This window comes from Typopeltis vanoorti, chromosome 5, assembly GCF_054136105.1.
Source record: "Typopeltis vanoorti isolate ZY-2024b chromosome 5, IOZ_Tvanoo_1.0, whole genome shotgun sequence".
NCBI lineage: Eukaryota > Metazoa > Arthropoda > Arachnida > Uropygi > Thelyphonidae > Typopeltis > Typopeltis vanoorti.
In genome coordinates, this window is record NC_143553.1 from 54,651,274 (window position 1) to 54,675,648 (window position 24,375).

General features: G+C 37.2%; 1 protein-coding gene across 1 annotated transcript in view; it reads left to right on the forward strand.

Moving 5' to 3' along the window:
- Positions 1-24,375, forward strand: part of LOC150106422 (uncharacterized) — a 766,385-nt gene that overhangs the window by 360,113 nt on the left and 381,897 nt on the right. Inside the window, exon 27 of the mRNA XM_090392993.1 lies at positions 15,667-15,932. Within this exon, the coding sequence (XP_090249119.1) occupies positions 15,667-15,932 (266 nt within the window). The remainder of the gene's footprint in view (positions 1-15,666; positions 15,933-24,375) is intronic.

Below are 24,375 nucleotides of genomic sequence, written 5' to 3' on the forward strand. Positions count from 1 at the left end.
CATCACTATCACACAGCTGAAACATTTCCCCTGCATGAATCCTATAAAAACCTTTCAGTAATTTAAATGTTTCTATCATATCCCCTCTTCTCCGCCTATCAACCAACCTCTGCAATCCACAAACTCTCAATCTATCAATGTAGGGAGCATTTTTTACATCACTTGCCAACTTAGTCACTCTTCTCTGAATGCTCTCCACAGCCTCATGTCCAAGGAACCCAGGTTGCCAGACCTGAGCACAGTAATTTAAATATGGAAGTATCAACGCTTTATAAAGGGGAATAATAACCTCTTTATCTCTGGATGTCAGTCTGTTCCTCAACAACCAAGTAATCCTATGTGCAATCTTGGACACCTTAGCAATGTGTCCCCTGAACTTCATCTCCCTATCTACCAACACCCCTAAGTCCCTAGCCTCATCAATCTCTTGGAGTACTGTTCCATCAATGTAGTACACAGCTGGTAATCTTTTGATCCCAAAATGCATGACTTGACACTTTTCCACATTGAACTGACATCCATTTCCTTTTGCCCATTCTACCAGCTTATGTAAATCATCCTGCAAACTTTCAACATCAGCTTAATTTTTTTATTGCACTACCCAACTTTGCATCATCAGCAAGCAACTGAATATCTCCCTTTAAGCCATTTCCTATATCATTTATATACAAATTAAACAACAATGGCCCAAGCACAGAGCCCTGAGGCACACCACTGGTCACCTGCCTCATCCTGGACTCAGCTCCTCCATACACCACCTTCTGGTATCTCTCCCTGAGCCATTCTCCTATTCATATCACCAATTTAGTATCCATTCCCATCTGCTCCAATTTGTATAACAATGTTCAATGAGGTATCCTGTCAAAAGCCTTAGCAAAATCCAGAAGTACCATTGTGTAGCCAGTTCCTTTGTCCAACTCAGATGTCAATCTATTATGAAAAGTTAATAGATTACTAAGACAGGATCATGGATTTAATAAAACCATGTTGGCCTCTATAGAGTATCATATCCTGATCCACCCATTCTTGAATTTTGTCTTTAACCAACTTTTCCAATACTTTTACCACTACTCCTAAGATGGTGATTGGTCTGTAATTAACTACTGCAGTTTTAGAGCCACCCTTATGCAAAGGAACCACTTTGCCTAACTTCCACTCCCTAGGGACCATCCCAGAGTTCAAATTTAAATTAAATATCCAAGTAAGAGGGGGTTGACAATTCATTTGCACATTCACGCAATACCTGAGCTGATATTCCATCTAAACCTACAGCAGTGTTTGCATTTAAATTTTGCAATATATTAAATACCTCTGTTTCTTAGCTTCAATTCTCACATTAGTTATTGCTACAGAGATATCCTCACTTGGGTGATAGACTTTTGAAAAGTGATCACTCAGTAACTCTACTATTACATATGAATTAGTGACCTCAATACCATCAGCACCCACTAAAGTTATCATTCCAAAGTCATTCTTCCTTTTACTTGCAACATAGCGGAAGAACTCTTTGGGATTACCCTTGATCTCATTGGCTAAGGTCTTCTCATAATCTGATTTAGCTTTTCTTACTATGCTGGTAACCTTCCTAGCTTGAGCCTTGTACTGCTCATGGGTGTACTGACAGCATTTCTCCTTGTACATTCTCCATAACATTTTCTTTTTTTGCAGATCAAGCTAGATATTACTGCTCATCCATCTAGCTCTACCTTGTTTGTCTTCCTGACCATGGGGACACAATCTGATATTGCTTTCCTCAGATACCTGCTGATTTTATCCCATGCACTGCTAACATCTTTCCCCTGCAATATGTTCTGCCATAGGATGGCTGCAAGCTCACTCCGAAACGTGTTATAATTGCCTAACCTGTAGTTCCATATATACCCCTTCTTAACAGTCCACAGATTTTGCAACCTCCCAAGTCAATACCACATGATCGCTTTCACCATTTGGAGGTAACAAGGAGACCTTACTTATGCATATATCCTCTGAACCAATAACCAAGTCCAACACTCTCACACCACGTGTCCCTTCAGTTATGTGCTGTTTCAAATAATTATCTCCTAGAAGATGTATGAACTCCATTTCCTTTTTGCTACGTGTTATTTCCTCCTTCCAATTGATATCACCATAATTAAAATCCAACATGATAATCACTAAACCTGCACTCATTGCACTAATTTGCTGATGCATGAATTCAATATCTCCCCCTGTACCCCCTGGCCTATAGCAGCATCCAACTGTATATTTGGTCGCATTGGTCACTATTTCACACCAGACCGCCTCAAATGAACTCTCATTCACATGTCTATCATCTTGATATACTACTTTCTTTGGCTGCAACACATCAGCTATCATAAACAGTATCCTTCCCCTGTTCTATCTTCTCTATCCTCCCTGAAAATATTGTACCCATCACATTCAATTCCAGTGACCACATCTTCTGCTGACAGCCAAGTTTCACTAATGCCTACAACTTTTGGTGAGATTGCACTGACTAATGCCAAAAATTCCTCTCTCTTATTTCGAATGCTTCATGCATTGGTTTACAAAAATTGCAGATTCCCTCTAGTTCTTGTACCGGCTTTAGAACTGATATACGTCACTAATTTCAGTAGTCCCATGCCGATTTTTATCCCCCTCTCTTCTGCAATTTATTCTGCCAATAAGGATCAATAAATATATAATCACTGCTGATATATAATGAATATATAATAGTCTTCAACATCCTGATCCATTTCATCACTTCTTCGTTGTACTCTATTATTGCTCAAAGGAATTTTCTTGATAATATCAGAGGCTGGCTAACGGTTTTCCTGATTTAGTAGTCAGTAAGGAAATGTTGTAAGAGGCGCGCGACTCATCATCTAGTTTGGATGTTGCTGAAAACATACCTGCCAATGTTGGTTGTTTCAAAAAAAAAATGTAAGTACTTGAAAATACGATAAATCCTTATCTTTTTTATCAGCATGAACTTTTGTCAAATGTTCTTCTAGTCTTGAAGGCTTCATAGATTCATTTGAAAAAACGTTTGGCAAATCAGGCACACTGGTAATGTTTTGTTTGTAGGCAACTGAATAAAGCTGTATTTCAGCTTTATTCAGTTGACAATATAATATTGACTACATTTCTTCTTGGGTTCAGCCATGATATTATCTGTAAAAAAAAAAAAAAAAAAAAAAAGTTAAATTTACTTTGCTAGAAAGAAATTGCTAGAATGCAATTTCTCACAAATCTAAACCAAATTATTTTTAAAAGAAAAGATATAAAAATACTCATGTGAAACCTTCTGTTTTATTGGAACAAGAATAATTTGCTTTGTGTGTAAACCATGTAAGTAAGGTACCGGCTAGATATCAAATACGCACTAAATTTTTTACTCATTACAATCCAAAACTGATTTCATATGCCTCACGTATTTACAGTATTATACAGTGATCAAGTCATAACATGCCAATGCGTACTGGACTTGTGAATTCCCGATCACTTGAAAGTGCATGCCCGCCAACATTTTGCTTGTTAAGACCTGTCATTGGACTTCAACACCAATCGGCTGAAACTTGCATTTTGTGCATTTCCTCAGAAAATAAAGCAACCATTATGACCTTTACTTAGTTATACAACAGTAATATCATCAAAAATTTTGATGATAAATTTTTTCAGCGCTTAATTTTTGTCATTTATGCTTTCACCGCCCCTTACTTCAATTCAACTTCCCCTTTTGCTCATGAGGCCACTACCGCCCCCCCGGATCATTCCAGCACCCCTAAGGGGGCGGTGCCGCCCACTTTGGGAACCACTAATCTACAAGCATTGTTCTAGGACAGAAGTTTCCATTTAGTCACTAGTATTGTGAGTGAATGTAGTGATATATTTGAACTTTGCTACAAAAACGTTGTTTTAAATAGTTTAGTATGGCTTTTGTCCTTATAATTGTGCTTCATTTTTTTCATGCTGGATGCAAGTGTTCTTCAGCAGTGTTTATTTTAATTTTGTTTTCTCTGTTTATTTGTGTTCCTTCTGTTTTTTATTATTATTATTATTTTCCTGACTTTCCTTCATGGAGTCACAAGACTCATCATGAGAGGTCAACACAAAGTATCATATCACTCCTTAAATTCATCCACAGTCCACCACCCTCTCAGGCAATGCATTCCATGCTCCTACCAATCTCCATGAAATACTTATTTCTTACTCTTTTGCTCACCATGATCTTTTGCAACTTCCAGGGATGGCACCTTGTCCTTGCTCCTTTCCCTTGCTCTACAATATGAAAAAATCTCCTCAGTGTTAATATAATAATAACCCTTCAACAGCTTAAATGTCTCGATCATATCTCCCCCCCCCCCTTTGCTTTCTATCTACCAAAATCTGCTGTCTTCATGCCCTCCATCTATCCTTGTAATCAACATTCTACTGGCCTGTTATCATTTTTATTATCTATCTCTGCACCCTCTCCAAGGTTACTTCATCCCATTTAAATCCTGATGACCAGATCTGACCACAGAAATCCAGATATAGTCTTATTAAAGTACAATGGGACCAACACACTTATCCCTTGTGGGCAATTCTCTCCTCAACATTGCCACAATTCTCTGCAATGTCTTCACAACCTTTGCAATGTGTCCATGGAATTTCAAATCTCTGTCCACAATCACCCAAGATCCCTTGCGTCCTCTACTCCTTCCTGTATAACTCCACCAAGCAGGTATGAAACATTTCATCTGTGGATCCCAAATTTTAAAACCTTACATTTAGCTGCATTAAACTTACATCCCCATTTATTTGCCTACTTTTCAGCTTATTGAAATCTTCTCAAAGAGCCAAAACATTAGCACTATTACTAATAACTCTCCCAAGCTTTACATCATCTGCAAGCAACTGAATATCTCTCTGTAATCCTGTGACAATATAATTGACACCCTATTAAATGCCTTGGAAAAATCCAAAAAAAATGACATTATGGCCTTACCCTCATCTACTCCTCTTGTCATTCTATTGTAAAAGATAACCAGATTACTAAAACAATAGGCTCCTTTAACAAATCCATGCTGGCTTGCATAAATAATATTACTCTCATCTTCCCAAATCTGTATATGAGTTCTTACCAGTTTCTACAAAATATTAACATATACAGAAGAAATCAGAAGAAATACAAACAAACCTATAGTTTGATACCTTCATTCTACCACCACCCTTATGCAATGGTACTATCTTACCCTCCTTCTACTTTCCAGGAACCAGCCCCATTGCAAGACTTCCATAGCACATTCCCTTAAAACATGTGGTGAAATTCTATCTAGTCCTCCTGCCTTATTGACATTTAAAGTACTATTCAGAACACATCCTTTTTGTTCAATTTCAGCACTTCACCATTCATTATCCCTCCAGGAATAATGCCTGCGATAGCAGGATGGAACACTCTAATAAAGTGATCATTAAATAGCTCAACTATATCATCTGCTCTAGTCACCTGATTTTCATCTCCACCCAGCAAGGTAATTCATCCACAATCATTTTATTTTTCCTCCTATTTACTACATAGCAAAAAAAACTCCTTGGGATTCTTGTTGGATTGTAGTGCCAGTCTCCTCTCATTCTTATTTTTTTCTCCTTACAATACTAGTCACTTTCCCTTATATTTCTCATGCAACTGTTCTTCACCTCTCTATGTACCTTCCATAATCCCTTTTTCTTCTGCAATTCCCCTTTTGTCATCCATTTAACTCTAAATTGCTTTATTTTCTTCACTTGAGGCATACAATTTGTCATTGCTGGCAACAATTTTTTCTTATGTTGTTCAAATCTTCCTTCAAATTCTTTCATCCATTGTACTGCTGCAAGCTGGTTTCTAAGTGTATGATAGTGACCTTCCTTATAATTCCATATAAATTCTTTCTGTTTTGATACCTCCATATGCCTATTCATTCTCCAAATCAGGACTGCATCGTTACTCTCATCAACAGGTGACAAGTATGTCATCTCAGTCACAATCAGATCCTCTGATGACCAAATCCAAAACTCTTGATCCTTGCGTTCTCTCCACCACATGCTAGCTAAGACAGTTGTTCCTCAAGAAATCCAAAAATTCAGTTCCCTTATTACTGCATGCTCTCTCCTCTGCCCAGTTTATATCACTATAGTCGAAGTCTTCCATAATGATCGTACGCTTTTCACTTGCCAAATAAATTTGCCTAAACATTTCCTTCTCATCACCATCTATATTCCTTGGTCCATCCCACTAAATATCTTGTGTTATAATCATCTATCTCATACCATATACTCTCAAAGCCATTAGTGTCATTTCCACTGAGATTCTCCATCCTGAGAGTGCACAATTCATCTCTTATCATGAGTAACACTCCACTACCAATTTACCTTCCCTATCCTTTCCTATAGGGTGTAGCATATAGCTGAAAATTCTGCAAAAGGAAATAATAAACTAACATAAGTGGTATCTGTATTGATTTATTTTTATTCTAAGTGCAAGGTGTTGCATTTTGTAATGCAGAGATATAAGGCTGTGTATGTACTATATTGATGGAAGTATACTGCAGGAAGTAAATGAGATTGGCAATCTGCTAGTGATAGTTGACAGTAGACTGAACCTTAGAGGACATATTGCAAATATTGTAAAGACTGCACATTATATTGTCACTGTGATAAGTAGTACACTAACATGTAGAGATAAAGAGGTGATTGTGACACTATATAAAGTACTGGTCAGGCCATACTTAGACTTAGTCACTTAGTTTTCATTATCATGTGGAAACATTGGAGAAGTCCAGAGATGAGTGACTAAAACAATATCAGGATTCTTGAATGTTGACTATGGAGAGAGGTTAAAGGAATAATGTAAATTACAGAGTTTAGTGGATAGGAGAAAAAAGCATGATATGATAGAGATGTTTAAGTTATGGAGGGAATTTTATTGGATTAATACAGAAGGAATTAAAAAAAAAAAGAGTAGAACTTGAGAGGGAAAGAACCAGAGTCCATCCCTGGAAGTTGTGTAAGAGTGTGGTGAAGAATGGTGTGAGGAGTAAATTTTTTACATAGAGAATTGTGAGTGAATGGAAAACACCAGAATATGTTGTTAATACTAAGAGTGTTAAGGATTTTAAGTTTCAATATGACAGTTAAATGAACCTCCCACAATGAGTCTGTTGGCTCTATGGAAGATAAGATAGACCAATCTATGTATCTGCAGTTGTGGACAAAGTATTGGATAAAATGGTTAGGAATAGAATACAGGATTGGGTTGATGGACATAGGATTCTCTGTGATGGTCAGCATGGTTTTTGTGAAGGGTAGTTCTTCTGTTCAATTAGGTAACTTTTTGATCAAGTCATTGGTTTTATTATGAATTTAAAAAATCTTTATCATCAAAACATCCATTGGTCCCAATAAATTATGGCACACCAAAAATTCACAAAATAAGATATTCCATTATGGCTAATTGTAGATGGGAGAGATTCTCCGACATCAAACTTAGCAAAATATCTGTCAACTGTGATATCACCATATGTAGGAAAAACAGAATTATTTGTAAAGAATAGTTTGCATTTCATTGAAAAGGTAAAAGATATACATATAGAGCCTTTGGACATCTTAGCAAGTTTCAATATAGTTAGGCTCTTCACCAATATACTCAGAAATGACACAGTGGATCTACTTGGAAATATTTTCCCACCAGACACTGTAGGACTATTCAAATACTGCATGGAAAACACCTTTTTCATTTTTTAATATAAATATTGGGAACAAAAAGAAGGACTTGCCATGGGTTCTCCCCTTTTATGGAAAATTTCGAAACTAATGCATTAAAAGCCTATCAGAAAAAAACAAAAGTTTGGCTACATTACTTTTATTATTATTATTATTATTTGATACCTCCAGGGAGTCCAAGGACTCGTTGAGGGAGGGCACCTGCTCTACAACTCTGCCTCCACTACTCAATCCACCAACTGATCACAACTACACCAACGGCATCTACCGCCGACCACCACCACTAGTATTTCCACAGACACTCACATTACGTCAATGATATTTTTGTCATTTGGTTGGGAACGGTGGATGAGCTGATTGCTTTCAAAGATTATCTGAACAACTTGCATCCCAATATAAAATTCACTATTGAACTAGAACAGCACAAAAAATTACCTTTCCTTGATATCCTTGTTGAAGTACATGAAGAGGAAAAAAGGTTATCCTTCTCCATATACAGAAAACCTGCCACAATGGGAATATTTTTAAATGCCGCTTTACACCACCATCCATTGCAAAAAATAGGCATAATTTAAAGTTTACAAGACAGGGAATACAATATATCTAGCACACCAATTAAAAGAAATGAAGAACTGCACTACCTGACACAGAACCTCGCACTTAATGGTATTGAACCCAAGATAATCAGAAAAATTCTTAATACATCTCCTGCAACTCCCTTACTTAAACAAGATTTTTTAAAGAATGCAATCATGCCACCTTACATCAAAAATGCCATGGACAAAGTTGGCTACATTGCTTCACAAGTACAACATAAAAGTAGCTTTTTTACCTTTACAAAAAATATCAAGATTACTACATCCACCAAAAACCTTCACATCAGGCAATGAAAAAACCAAGCATCTATGGAATTCATTGCTCTTGTGGCATTTGTTATGTAGGCCAGACAGGAAGGTCAGGAGAGATCCACATGTCTGAACACATAAAAGACATCAAAAAAAGAAGAGCATAAATCAGGTCTGACATTCTACACAACCACTATTAGTCATCAACTACTCTGGCAACAAATAAAATGTCATATATTGTTAATTGAGTGGAAGTTAGGCAAAGTGGTTCCTTTGCATAAGGGTGGTTCTAAAACTGCAGTAGTTAATTACAGACCAATCACCATCTCAGAAGTAGTGGTAAAAGTATTGGAAAAGTTGGTTAAAGACAAAATTCAAGAATGGGTGGATCAGGATATGATACTCTATAGAGGCCAACATGGTTTTGTTAATGGTAGATCCTGCCTTAGCAATCTATCAACTTTTCATAATAGAATGACATCTGAGTTGGACAAAAGAACTGGCCACACAGTGGTACTTCTGGATTTTGCTAAAGCTTTTGACAGGATACCCCATGGAACACAGTTACACAAATTGGAACAGATGGGAATGGATACTAAATTGGTGATATGAATAGGAGAATGGCTCAGGGAGAGATACCAGAAGGTGGTGTATGGAGGAGCTGAGTCCAGGATGAGGCAGGTGACCAGTGGTGTGCCTCAGGGCTCTGTGCTTGGGCCATTGTTGTTTAATTTGTATATAAATGATATAGGAAATGGCTTAAAGGGAGAGATTCAGTTGTTTGCTGATGAAGCAAAGTTAGGTAGCGCAATAAAAAATCAAGCTGATGTTGAAAGTTTGCAGGATGATTTACATAAGCTGGTAGAATGGGCAAAAGGTAATGGATGTCAGTTCAATGTGGAAAAGTGTCAAGTCATGCATTTTGGGATTAAAAGATTACCAGCTGTGTACTACATTGATGGAACAGTACTCCAAGAGATTGATGAGGCTAGGGACTTAGGGGTATTGGTAGATAGGGAGATAAAGTTCAGGGGACACATTGCTAAGGTGTCCAAGATTGCACATAGGATTACTTGGTTGTTGAGGAACACACTGACATCCAGAGATAAAGAGGTTATTATTCCCTTTTATAAAGCGTTGATACTTCCACATTTGGATTACTGTGCTCAGGTCTGGTCACCTAGTTTCCTTGGAGATGAGGAAGCTCTGGAGAGGGTTCAGAGAAGAGTGACTAAGTTGGTAAGTGATGTAAAATATGCTCCCTACATTGATAGATTGAGAACTTGTGGATTGCAGAGGTTGGTTAATAGGCGGAGAAGAGGGGATATGATAGAAACATTTAAATTACTGAAAGGTTTTTATAGGATTCATGCAGGGGAAATGTTTCAGCTGTGTGAACAACAAGAGGTCAACCCTGGAAATTAAAGAAGAGTGTGATTAACAAGGGTGTCAGAACAAGGTTTTTTGCCTGGAGGGTGGTGAATGAGTGGAATTCATTGCCTGACTTAGTTGTGAGCTTTTCGTCTGTAAATGAATTCAAGAAGAGATATGACAGATATTGTTTTGCTAGTTTGGGTTTCTGCGATGAGTCTACTGACTCCATGGAGACACCCATGATAATAATAATAACTGTTTCACAAGAAAATTTAAAGAAGCCTCACAAATGCTTAGGATCCCTATGCAATGCAATAAAAATCAAGGCTTCATTTTGTATGGTCTGCTTTCATCAATAATTTAACTTGCACAAACCTAAGATATTATTATGATTATTGCACGTGCACCTCCATGGGGTCTGAAAACTTATTGCAGGAGACCCAAACTATCCACATAGTCTATCATACTTCTCCTTGAACTCATTAACAAAGTGCTAACAGCTGTCTCTGGCAACATGTGTGATGCCACAGAATGTGATAGCAACAACTAGCAATGTTCCAACACACATACAGTAATGAATGTGTCATTTGTATTCTGGTTTATCAATTACTTAACAGTTGTGAAGTTATAAAAAAACATCTAATATGTGTAATTAATCATTAATAGGCTTCTAGTTGTGTAAAACTCTTATGTACCATTACCCCCCTGATGATTGTAAGTCTTACGACAGACGAAACTTGTTGGGTTTTAATTTTTTATTTTTAATAAACGCTTTATATTACAATGTGGTCTCAATACCGAAAACTACCTACAGAACTGCTTAACCCCAGAAGCCTATGTGGTTAAGCAGTTCTGTAGGTAGTTTAAACATAAACAGTCTACATCTGCTCACCATCCATCACAGAAGACTGGAATTATAAGCACTTTATTACAACATACTCGTATTATTTGTTCTGCACCTCAACTATTACATCAAATGATATATGAAACTCTTGCATCAGTAGCTTCTCAAAAAGGACCACACAACAGCTTTTTGATTCCTATAATCCTGGCTCAAATAGAAAAGAAACAGTACTGCTTTCATTTAACATAATTAAGCAATGTATTCAGCTCTTATCTGTGATCAGAGAATTGTTCTACTGTACTGTTTTCAGTCATCAGGAAGTAGTATCAACTGCTTTACCCATTTCTTGATGGTTTTATTTAAATGACTGTCATAGGCTACATTTACAATTGCGATTTGCATCTACAATTCATGTTTTCTGCTTTCATTTTTTTTGATAGTTCACGATTCATAATATCTTTACAGTTAAGAACTGCATTATGCCCCTTCTGCTTTACAAATATTAGTAGAATTGTTTTTCTTTTAATTTCACTTCACTACTATGGGAAATACTTTTTCCTCCAGAAACCTATCAGTCATTTCAGTAGTGCATTCAGCTGGACATCACTGTTTTGTAAATAACAGGGTGCATAAAATATGTATTCCAGGTGACACAATGAAATAGATCACTGAGACTTTAGCATGAAAGGATTTATCATTAGAGTTAGTGGTGTTTGGGAGCGTAAATGACTCAAGAAGTTGAAAAAGAAATGTGGAAAGGAATTTGTTATAAGTTTTTATGGGAGGTGAAGAATAATACTGTTGTTAGGAAAATAGTGCAATATATAAATATACTATGGATTGAATTTGAAGGGAAACTGGAATAGTTTAAGATAGATGGTACTGCATTTGAATGGGTTTCGTGTTAGGCATTTGGAGCAGCTGCTGTTTGCTGAGTGTGTGTATGTAGTGAAAATAAAATAGCTAAGGGTAAGAGAGGTTAAAAAGCAGATTGCAGAAGGACACATGGAAGATCAGTACAAAGGTGAGAAAACTATTATGGCTGATCACAGTGATGGAACACATGAGGTGAGGATAAGAAGGATATGAATGAAAAGAACATGGGAATGGGAGTGAAGTAATGCTAAGGAATATCTTCCTTATTCTGTGATATTGATTGAGTTACTATGCTCAAGTATATTCACTTATACTGAGCATATGCTCAAGGATATGCTCAGTATAAGTGAAACTTGGTTGACTGACGATGATATATTGCCATGAATAGAAATGGAGTTATATATGGAGGCTGTTCAATAAGTTATTAGACTATATTTATACAGAAAACAGATTACCTTTAATCGTCATCGTTTACATGGTCTTTTTCGAAGTAATTACCGTGAGACGCGATGCATTTGTCCAAACGTTGCGTCCACTTCTTAAACACATGTGAAAGTCCGTTTTTTGAGAGTTCTCTCAAAACTGCCTCCGTGCTTTGTTGCTTTCGAAATGGCGGCCTCTTAGTGGTTTCTTGAGCTGAGGAAACAGCCAGAAATTGCACGGTGCGAGATCAGGTCTGTATGGAGGGTGTGGTAGGATATCTATGTTGTTCTTCTGCAAAACGTCCACTACACCACCAGCAATATGTGGCCTTGCATTATCATGGTGCAATAAGAAGCCATTCTTCAGCAGTGGACACTTCCTTTTGATGTGCTGTACCATTGTCCATAAAACATCCACATAGTATGAGCCGTTTACAGTATTCCTGGGTTCTACAGCATGTTGCTAAAAAATGTCTTCGTAGTCAATAAACATTATGGTCATAACTTTACCAGCCAATTTTACAGTTTTTGCTTTCTTGGGGGTAGGTGAAGACTGATGCTTCTATTCACTGCTTTGTTGTTTCATTGTAGGGTCATAGTGATACAACCAAGCTTCATCTGCTGTAATGATGTGTTTTAAGAAGTTGTCGCCTTCTTGTTCCAGTCTTTCTTTCCATTCTGTGCACACATCCACTCGATGCTGCATTTGCTCCGGTGTCAAGAGTTTGGGAATCCATCGGGCACAAACATGTTTCAGTCCCAAATGTTCAGCCATGATTGAGTGAACACTTCCCACAGAAATATTTAGGACAGCATGCAGCTGGCGTACTGTAATTCTGCGATCCTCCTTGATGATAATCGCTGCTGTGTTGATCATTGTCTCTCTCTCTGATGGACATTGAAGGTCTTCCCTCATGTTCAAGATCTTCCACATTTTGCCTTCCTTCCTTAAAAGTTTTATGCCAGTGAAAAACACTTGCCCTCGACATTGCTTCATCATGGAAAGCTTCGCGTATCATGTTAAAAGTGTCCGATGCCGATTTTTGCAAACGCACACAAAATTTAATAAAATTTAATGCTGTTCCAAGGGCGCTTCCATTTCGGCGACTGGTCACGGCTCGTAGGCGTGCCGAAACCAGCTTGCGCTTAGTCACGTGACACTCTGGCACATCAGCCCGTATACGCCATCTATCAACCTCTTTTGTTAATACAGACAGCAACATTTCTTTATTCCACAGAAATTAATATTGTGATGAGTGGTTTTGCGACAGTAAAATTAGTCTTATTACTTATTGAAAAGCCCTCGTAGAATTGTCTTTCCACTTCTCTTATGCTGGAGGCAGCATAAGAGAAGTGGAAATAACCAATTTCATGAGGTGCAGGCAAGAAGGGTGACTTGGTTGGTGAAAGTAGCTAAAGAGAGGTATGAACAGCAGTTAGCTAATGAAGCCAAAAAGAATCCTAGGGAGTTCTTTCGATATGTAGCCAGCAAAAGAAAGAATGATTATGGAAGGATGACATTGATTGGAGAAAATGGTATAAAGACAGCTGTTGCAGAATGTGTGGTGGAGATACTTAATGAGCAGTTCATAAAGATCTTTCAATCTTGTGAATGTGACTTCATGGAGAGATTGAGAGCAGTTGATGATGGAGAGGAGAGACTGACTGTAAGTGAGCAAGAGGTATTTGTGGAGTTGAGTAAACTAGATGTAAATAAGGCTGTGGGACTTGGTAATTTATCACTGCGTATTATGAAGGAAAGTGCCAGAGAGTTGACACCTGCCTTGTCATATTTTTTTAATACGAGTCTTGCACTTGGTCAAGTCCCTAATGAGTGGAAGGAGGGCAAGATTGTGCCACTTAATAAAGGAGGTGATCAAACTCAAGCATCAAACCATAGGCCTATCTTTTTGTCAGGTGTTGTGGTTAAGTTGTTGGAGAAGCTTGTGAGAACTATGATCCAGAGTTGGGTAGACCACAATGGTATAATCTTTGATGGACAGCATGGATTTGCTAAAGAGATGTCATGTTTTAGTAATCTACTTACTTATCACAATAAAGTAACTGCTTCCTTGGACAGAGGAGAAGTTTACACAGTAATATACTTGGATTTCGCAAAAGCTTTTGATAGAATACCTCATGATAAGTTGACAGTCAAACTAGAGCAGATGGGGTTGGATATTAGATTAGTGCATTGGATTGGAGACTGGCTATCTGATAGGTATCAACAAGTTGTGTATGGGGGTGTGATATCCAGGAAAAGGAAAGTCACTAGTGGAGTGCCTCAGGGGTCTGTTTTAGGGCTATTACTATTTAACTTGGAGATATTCAGTTATTTGCAGATGATGCATGTTGGGGCTAACCATAAAGAGTAGTGAAGATGTTGTGGCTTTGCAAGAAGACGAATAAATTGAGTGATTGGGCACGGTAATGGTGATGTGAGTTCAATGTTGCAAAATGTAAGGTTTTAAAATTTGATAAACAAAAATGGGACTCAGAATTTATGCTTGGTGATGATATATTGTTGGAGGCGGAGGAAATAAGAGATCTGGGGGTGATAGCGGATAAGGATCTGAAATTTACGGGACACATAGCCAAAATTTTGAAGGGAACACAAAGGCTTCTGGGAATGATGCAGAGGACACTGACGTTTAGAAGTAGGGAGATTCTTGTTCCATTGTATAAGGCTTTGATTAGGCCACACATGGACTATTGTGCCCAGATTTGGTCACCGGATTTTCAGAAGGATGAAGAGATGTTGGAAAGGGTCCAAAATGCAACTGACTAAGGTAGTTTCTGACCTCTGGAATGTTGAGTATGAGGAAAGATTGAGAAGATGTAATTTGCAGAGTCTGGTGGAGAAGAGGAAGAAGGGGAAGAGACCTACAAGTTGGTAAGGGGTTGTTATAAGATCAAAGGTGGAGAAGTTCTACAGAGAATAGTGGGAGAACCAGAGGTCATCCCTGGAAACTGTATAAAGAGGGTGTGGGTAGGGGAGTGAGAGGCAGGTTTTTTTCGTGCAGAGTTGTAAATGATTGGAATGCCTTGCCTGAGAGTGTGGTGTCTGCAAGGAGTTTGAGTGTGTTTAAGGCTCGGTATTATGAGGTGTGTGTGTGTGTGTGTGTGTGTGTGTGATAAAAGGACCTCACAGATGAGTCTGACTCCATGAGGTCTTGGGGTAATAATAATAATAATAAAAGAATGTGTTGTGTATGCTAGGAGTGTGAATGGATTTTAGATTCAGTATGATTCACTGTGTACAACTTCCCACTATGAATGTGATTCTATGGATGTTTGAATAATAATTATAATTTGGTGATATCCTCTACTTTCCAATTGTCTCTCACATATTTCATAATGATACTAGCCCTCACGACATTCACTACAATGCTAGTTCTCTAATCAAAATGAGTAATAATTATTCATTTTATGACAAAGTGTAACAAAATGAAACATTGTTCTGCTAAAGGAAAATTTAATTTCTCTTACTTAAATGTGCACTGAAATGTATAAAATTTATCTGCCAATGTCAATTATTATTATAGTTAATAGTTATTAAAATTTTATATTGTCTTCCTAGAGAAAAGTGCTGTCAAATGACACCATCACCAGGCAGAGAGAGTCCTCCATCTAATTTTTCTAGACCTGCTATAACACATTCTAGTCAAATGGACTTCTTGGAATTTTTGGAACTCTTTCGTTCATTTATGGTACGCTCCCGAAAAGATCTTCGTAATCTATTTGAACAAGTGACTATGTCTTCCAAAGGAATCCAAGAGCTGTCACCTCATGAAGTCAAGTCAGAACTGCCAAAAACAGGAATTGCAATTCCACAGCAAATTTTAGGTAAGTGTCTTCTTGGTAGTGCACCTGCTTGCTTTCATATAAACACAGTTTATATGATTATTGAATCAGTAAGAGGAAAATACAAGAAATGATTCTATTTTGAGTCATGTTTTTTCAGCTTCTTGCAATTTTGTTTAAAGGAATCAGGAGTCATGACTCTTTAATCAAGTACTGTAATCACTGACTTGTGTTAACCTGCTGTAACTTTGGTTGCAGATTAAAGAGCATTAATCCACACCTTTATTCAGTGGGGGTGTTAAGAAAGATACTATTTGAAAAGATACTGTCAGAACCACCATCTGAAAAATTAGCAAAATTATTTACAAAGCATAGTTTTTTCTTCTCTTCCTTCTTTTCTACTTACTGTACAGCATGCATTGTTCAAGCATTTCTGCCAAATTTCAAATATAGTTGTTTCTTATGCATTCCTTGAGAATTTTAGTGACCAGAGAGGAACTTGGAAACCTGGTTGCAAAAGGAGGAAGATAGTAGTTTGCTAGTGGTGTATGTACCATACCTTATAAGATACCCTGGAAATGTCAAGTTGTCATAAATATTTCTCTAAACCTTTCCATGTTTTCCTAATTTGGGTGATGTTTGCTATGGATTGAGAATGGTAGAATGATGGAATCCATATTGACTAAGCTTCCAGATGATGAAGAAATTGACTGTTGATGACTTTCTCCATTATTTTCAAGATATTCAGACAACTGATATTAGGGCAATGAGAAGATAGTTTGATGGCTGACATTTTGCTCTCTTTTTTGCAATGGACTGAATATAAGCTTGTTTTCACACAATAGGGTACATTCCAGTTGAACATAAATGATTGTGTATATGATATAGGAGAGGGTTAATTTTAGGCACAGTTTGGGGATACAATCAGTACTGCAGACTTGCTGATATCCAAGATATTTAGGTTTCTTCAGTGATTGGTAAGAGCATGCTCCTGTTTCTGATATAATGGGAACTGATTTGTTTTTGGCCATCTGTACATGTTGTCAAGAGATCAGTTTCATTAAGCATGTAAGTCAGAAGTTGCACACAGAATGTGAGAAATTAGAAGATATTACCTCCTTGAGGAGAAGCAAACTTACCTGAACAGGAGGTGAGTTTGCTTCACCTATCCCTTTCAAAGTCAGATTTTTCCCCCCTCCAAACTGTTACTTATACTAAATGTGAAGTTAGAATTATTGTCTTTAACCATAGTTTTACTCAGGCCACTTTCGCACACTAGTTTAAGAACTAAAGTTTAGCTAGTGGTTGGATGTTACGAGTGGAATAGGAAATTAAAGCCTTTTCTAGCAAAGATTGTTTCACTTATTCAGTGAGAATATGCTTAGATCAGAAAACCAGAAAGAAACATTAATCAGACAATGGAAAGGAGGATATCACAATGGATATCACAGAACCCTTCCATTTGGCACCACTATAGTGCCAAAGGACATAGTGTTAAGAGTGCTAGGAGATGTGGAGATTGATGTTTCGTGGAAATAGAAACTTGTATAAGATTACAGTCTGAGTTATTATTGTTATTGTGCAAATATCTCCATGGAATTGAAAGACTCGTTGCAGGAGCCTCAGTAGCCATTATTCACACAATACCTATCACTTCTCTCTTTCTCTTTAAACTCATTCACTAATGACTGACATTTTGCTCTCTTTTTTTTGGAATGGACTGAATATAAGCTTGTTTTCACACAATAGGGTACATTCCAGTTGAACATAAATGATTGTTAATTTTAAGCACTCAGAACCACCTATGGCAACCCATTCACCACCCTCAAAGCAAAAATTCTAATCTTAACACCCATGCTAACCATTTGTTTACACAATTTCCAGAGGTAATAATTTGTTCTCTCCCTTCTTACAATGGACTGAAAAAGTTTTCAGAGTTTATCCTATAAAATCCCTTTAACTGATATACTTATTTCATGTATCCTATTTTTCACTCATCAGCTGGTTTTTGAAGCCCACAGACCTTCATTCTATTCTCATAGGGAACATTCCACAGACCTGCCACAATCTTTATCACTCACCTCTGGATACTCTCCATCACTTCTTCATCCACATAGAATCCAACTGACCATATATGTGCACATTATCATCATAGATGTGGCTTTATTAAAGCTTTATAAAGGAGAACAATAAGCTCCCTATCCCTACTTGTCTGTGTGTGTTTGTGTTCTTCAACAACCACATAATCTGATGTGCCCTTTTTCATCCTTGCAATGTGTCCTCTGAACTTCAATTCCCTATTTATAATCACCCCTGAAGACCCTGACCTCATCAATTTCCTGCAGTTCATTTCCATCAGTATAGAACACAGCTTGTTATCTGTTTATCCATAAGTGCATCACCTTATACTCGGCCACATTAAACTGACAGCTGTTTGCTTTTGCCTATACTGCCAGTCTATTTAAGTCATCTTGCAACATCTCTTCATCATCTTCATTGACTATCACTCCTCCCAGTTTTTCATTATCAGCAAACAAATGAATATTTTATATCATCTCATTTTCTGTATTATTCACATACAAAATAAACAACAGAGAACCAAGTTTCTCAAGACACCTATCTGCAAATCATTTCAAATGCAAGCCTTCAGCTCTCATCAATCAGATTTGCTTCATACATCTGCAGATCACCCATTCCTCTTGCAACCATGGCCCTTCTCAAACTCACACTAATAGGTAGTATATGGGTTTCGTTTCCCTGTGAAATACCCATTTTAAGAATTTTGATCTTGAAGTAGTAGTTTGATTTGCTATTTCTTTCTTCTGGCATGCAATATGAGTGACATTTTCAGAGAGAGAAAGACCCAACATTCTATGCTCTACAAAAGTAATGCCTCCTCAGCAAATGTAATTTATTCAACAGTGGCTTTTATATGAATTAATTCTCCATCTTTCACAAGCACTGTCATTTTTCAACCAAGTCTCCATAATTCCTGTACACTTTTTTACCATTATAGGATGAGACACTGCATGCCAATCCCATAAAAGAATTTACTCTGTTACTCTTCGTGAGCAACTTATTTCAGTTTCTCATCTGCAAAATGGCATCCTTCAGAGGGCCAGACAGGTGGCAATTAAAGGGTGCCAGATGCAGATCGTGAACAGAATGGGGAAGATCAGTCCAACCAAATGTTGTAGTTGGGTCATTACATGTGAAATCACTATTATTATTCCTGACCATCATGGAATCATGACTCGTTGTGAGAGTTTTTATCTTAGATAAATCCATTATACCACTCCATAAACACATTTACATCAAATAAAAAATTATATTGAAACTGAACAACTATGTATTTTGCTGAAAGTGAGTTATATGGTTATTCTATCCTTTAGATGGAATGAAATACAGTAAAACGCAAATTATCTGGGACTCAATTATCCATTGGATCACATTAACGATGGTCCTCTGTAATACACACAAATTTAAGTTTTTTAAAATTCTCTATGCAAGTGGATTCGTAAAATAACAATTACAATGCACAGAAATTATTACTGCATATTTTAAATAACATTGTGTCATCCTTCTAGCAGAGCTTATTTGTCATCACTGTTACAGTTTTCTATTCTGCTGTCAAAGTGTTCAATCAAGCGTATTACGAATAAAATCTAGTCTCTTTTGTCTCAGATAACTTTGTGATAGCTGAAAATCATTTAGAAGTAGAAGACTCAAATAATAGTGTACGACCATGATATCTTATAATCAATTCAAAATATTGACAGGTGCAAAGAGTTAGATGAAAAAAAATTAATGAGTGGTTCAATATAGACAAAAATCAAACTGGATATGAAAAAATGACTAACAGGATAAAGTTTTTCTCTCAATGACGACAATGATGGAACTACAACCAGCTTACAAAGTAAATTGTAATAAAGCCATAACACCTACAGAAACATTACTTAAATTCATGGAAATTCAAGATGATAGTGATTACATTGAAGTTTTACAAATAGAAAAATAACACAAAAATAATGCTACAAATAAAACAAACACAAATCATGGACTTTCTTTCTGAATTAGTTTTAAAATGTTCAGTTTTGTGTTTAATGTGCCACAGGGGTCAGTTTTGTGGCCATTGTTATTCAATTGGTATGTTAATAATATTGGGTTGGGTTTAACTGGTGATATCCAGCTGATTGCAGGTGATGCAAAACTGGGGGAAGCAATGCAGTCAAGCAGATGTTATTGCCTTATAAAAGGACTTGAATAGATTGCATGAATGGACAGATAAGTGGAACTGTCAGTTCAATGTTGCAAAGTGTAAGGTTTGAGATTTGGTAAGCAACGATGGGGATGCAAAGTATACAGTTGGTGGGGAAACTTTAACGGAAGTAGGGAAGATGAGAGATCTAGGAGTGATGGTGGACAAGGATCTGAAATTCAGGAGCCACGTTGAACAAGATGTGAAGACATCACATCAGATAATGGCAATGATGCAGAGGACCCTGACATGCAGAGATAGAGAGGTTATGATTCCATTGTATAAGGCCTTGATCAGGCCTCATATGGATTATTATGCATGATTTGGTCACCAGGTTTTCATTGTGATGAGGATATGTTGGAAAAGGTCCAGAGAACATTCACAAAGTAGGCAGTAGTCTTTGGAATGTGGAGTATGAGGACAGATTGAGAGAAAATAAGTTGCAGAGCCTCATGAATAGGAGGGGGGGGGATATGATTCAGACATATAAGCTAGTCAGGGGTTGTTATCGGGTCGACATGGAAGAGATTTTTCATAGAATGGGAGAGAGGAGTAGAACAATAGGCCATTCTGGAAACTGTATAAGGAGGGTGTGAGCAGAGGAGTGAGGAGTAAGTTCTTTGTGTGGAAAGTGGTTGGTGAGTGGAATGCATTGCCTGAGGGTGATGTGGATGTAGACACATTGAATCAGTTTAAAGCATGATTGGATGAGCATTGTGTGTAAAAGTCTGTACCTCCCATGATGAGTCTCTGACTCCATGGAGGTAAAATGTTAATAATAATAATAATTAATTTCTACAAGAATGTTTATCTTATGTTTTTATAGTTTTTTTTTTAAAATTCATTTAACCAAATAAAACATAATATGGATTAACCATGTTTTTCAATTATCCAGGCTCTAGATTCCTCAGTTACTGTGAATAATTGACATTTTACTGCATTTAATTGTAGATTTTTACTAGCATAGTATTAACAGTAACATATAACAATAATATTAACAAATTAATATTGCATTAATTTTGCATCGCCTACATGAAGCCTTTTGGCTCTTTATTTTTAGTAAATACTTTATGCACGATTTTAATAAATACTTTACGCATCAACCAAGAGTTTGCTTATGAAAAATACACCTCTCCAACAGTCCGAGTTTCTTTCTACTGAGAGTTTTTGCTCTCTTAGGTTTCTGCCTGATCCCTGACGAAAACTAATGAGTTTTAAACAGCCGCCGGTTAGTGAAACCTAACAAAATGAACCAATAGTAGGCGAATATATGGATATTATATAGCGTGCATGCCACCTACTAGGTTTGGCTAGAGCAACAAGTGTATTTCCAGTGAGCTCTCTGGTCAAATACTGCATGAAACTTCTATAGTTTCTGCAGTCAGCTATGAAATGATGTTGGATTTGATATCCACTTAATTTGTATAATTTTGCATCGCCAACATGAAGTCTTTTGGCTCTTTATTTTTAGTAAAATTCTTCTTCTTCTCTCTTCCATCATCTATGTGGATAATCATGAGGCTGAATGAACTCTTTCCACTTTTGTCTGTCCCTGGAGAGTCTGAATAGTTCTGTCCTGTTTGGTGTCACTTGTTGTGATTTGGTTTTCAGGTCCTCTTGGTTCTCAGCTCCTCTTAGTAAAATTAATTACAGGTTATTTCCAGATTATGTCGATTCTGATTTTTTTTAATGCCATTTTAATGCTCAATGTGTGTACATTTTGTTATTATTATTATTATTATTATTATTACATCTTCCATGGGTTTGGCAGACTCATCGTGGGAGGTTCATTCAACTTAAAAAATATTTATCCTAAAGAATCTTAAAATCCTTAACATCCCTTGCATTAACAACACATTCTGGTAATGCGTTCCGTTCACTGACACTTCTCCATGTAAAAAATCTACTCCTCATACCCCTCTTCACCACAATTTTACATAACTTCTAGGGATGACCTCTAGTTATTCCTCTCTCACTTTCTACTCTTTTTATAATCTCCTCTGGATTAATCTGATAAAATCCTCTCACTAACTTAAGTCTCTATGATATAATCCTCTCACTATCATAAGCCTCTTAAGCCTCTCCAACGTCTCCACATCACATTGAAAACCAGGTAACTAGATTTGAGCACATTAGCCCAAGTGTGATCTGACCAGTGCTTTATACAGTGGCGCAACTAATTTCTTATCCCTATGTGTTAGAGTACTTCTTACTATAGCAGCACTGTAATGTGCAGCCTTTGCAACACTAGCGATATGCACTCTAAATTTCAGTCTGTTGTCAACCACCACTCCCAAATCTCTAATCTCATCCACTTCCTGCAGTACAGTACCATCAATATAGTACACGATCTTATATTTCTGCACTACAAAATGCAACCCTTCGCACTTATTGATATTAATTCTTGTAGAAAGGCTTATACACTGGTTATACATAATTATTAATTGATTTAAGGAATTCACAACATACAATAGAATATAAATTAAATTAAACTTTAATATATATTTCCAGTATTTTGAAGGAACTTACAATAAAGACACGTGCATACAGGCACTACATACAGTAAATGAGGATGAAGCAGGAAGCTATCATTTCTCTTAAAAGTCTTGATGGTACCCCCTAGCGGGCTATGTAGGTATTCTTGGCTGTTGAGCTGAAGGTTTCATGATGTATGTCTCCCAAATTTGGGGCATTCTCATGCAACCAAATTTGTTGAGGTTTGGTATGTTTCTTAGGGCTGAGGCTGATTCCATGAAAAGTCTTTCAAACTTGAACTTGCTACGCTGTATTATTGTGGCTTTCTTCCACCGTATTCTGCGGCGTGTATCCAGAGCATGGTCTGCAAGACCAGAGTGGCTATACTGGTGAAAACGGATGTAGTCCTTGTGTTCTGAAATTCTGATATTCGCTGTCCTGCCTGTTTGGCCAAAGTAGGACAACTTACAAATGCAAGGGACCTGGTATACACCAGGTAGGTCTAGGGGAAGTGGTTGGTCTTTAGTGGAGTGGATAAGGGATGCCAATTTTCTATATGGTCTGTTAAAAAGAGGTCAAGTCGTGTTTTCTTAAGATTTTGGTAATTTTTTCGGAGGTGCCTCGGATGTAGGGAATGGTGATGGATTTAGAGTAATCCTTGTTGTGAAGGGGGGGTTACTTGTTTCAATATTGGGGGGGGGGGCAGCCATTGGCTGAGAAAGTGTTGAGGATGTGATTTAGTTCAGTGGTTAAGGCATTGTCATTTGAACAGATTAGTTTAGCCCTGTTGTATAGTGTCTTAATAACTCCATATTGTTGTGAGGGGGGGGGGGAGTGTTGAAGAATGTATCTGCTTGTATGTGTGGATTTTCTATAAACAGAGAAAACCAAGGTTCCATCAAGCTGGTGGGTGACTAGTGTGTCTAGGAAAGGGAGGCTGTTGCTTTCCTCTTTCTCTAGGGTGAACTTGATTCTGGGGCATTGGTTGTTTAAGTGAATTAAGAAGGAGAGGAGTGTGTCAGAGCCATGTGGCCAAATAGCAAACACATAATCAACATAGCGAAGCCATATGGTTGGTTTTTGTGGGGCAGAGTTTAAAGCTTTCATAAACAATCCTTCATAAAGACTTTCATAAAGTCTCCATAAAGAAGTTGGCCAAGGGTGGGGAGAGTGATGAACCCATGGCTGTCCCCTCTATTTGTTTGTAGAATTTTTCCTGCCAAATAAAATAGCCTGAGTTCATTGTGAACTGAAATAGGGCTGAGATATCGAGAGGAAATTTAGCTTGGATTAGCTCTAATGTTTCTTTGAGTAGGACATATGTGAATAAATAGAAGATGTCAAAATTGACCATATGTCAGTATGTTGGAGTGTAAGGTTTTCTATGCTGGCTTTGAAGTGGGCTGAATTTTTTATGTCTGACGGTGTGTTGCCAGTACAGTGTGTGAGTGCTTTGGCCAAATGTAGTGCACGTGTCTTTATTGTAAGTTCCTTTGAAAATGCTAAAATATTGGAAATATATATTAAAGTTTAATTTAATTTATATTCTATTGCATGTTGTAAATTCCTTAAGTCAATTAATAATTATGTATAATCAGTATAAGCCTTTCGACAAGAATTACTATCACCCACGGAGATTCCATCGCACGCAAGGCCCGCCAATACGGTAAAATGAAGCTGAAGTTATCAAGACAACTGAATCATCTGACCTTCCTAAAATGTCGCCATGATAATCAGGTAATCCCAAATTGT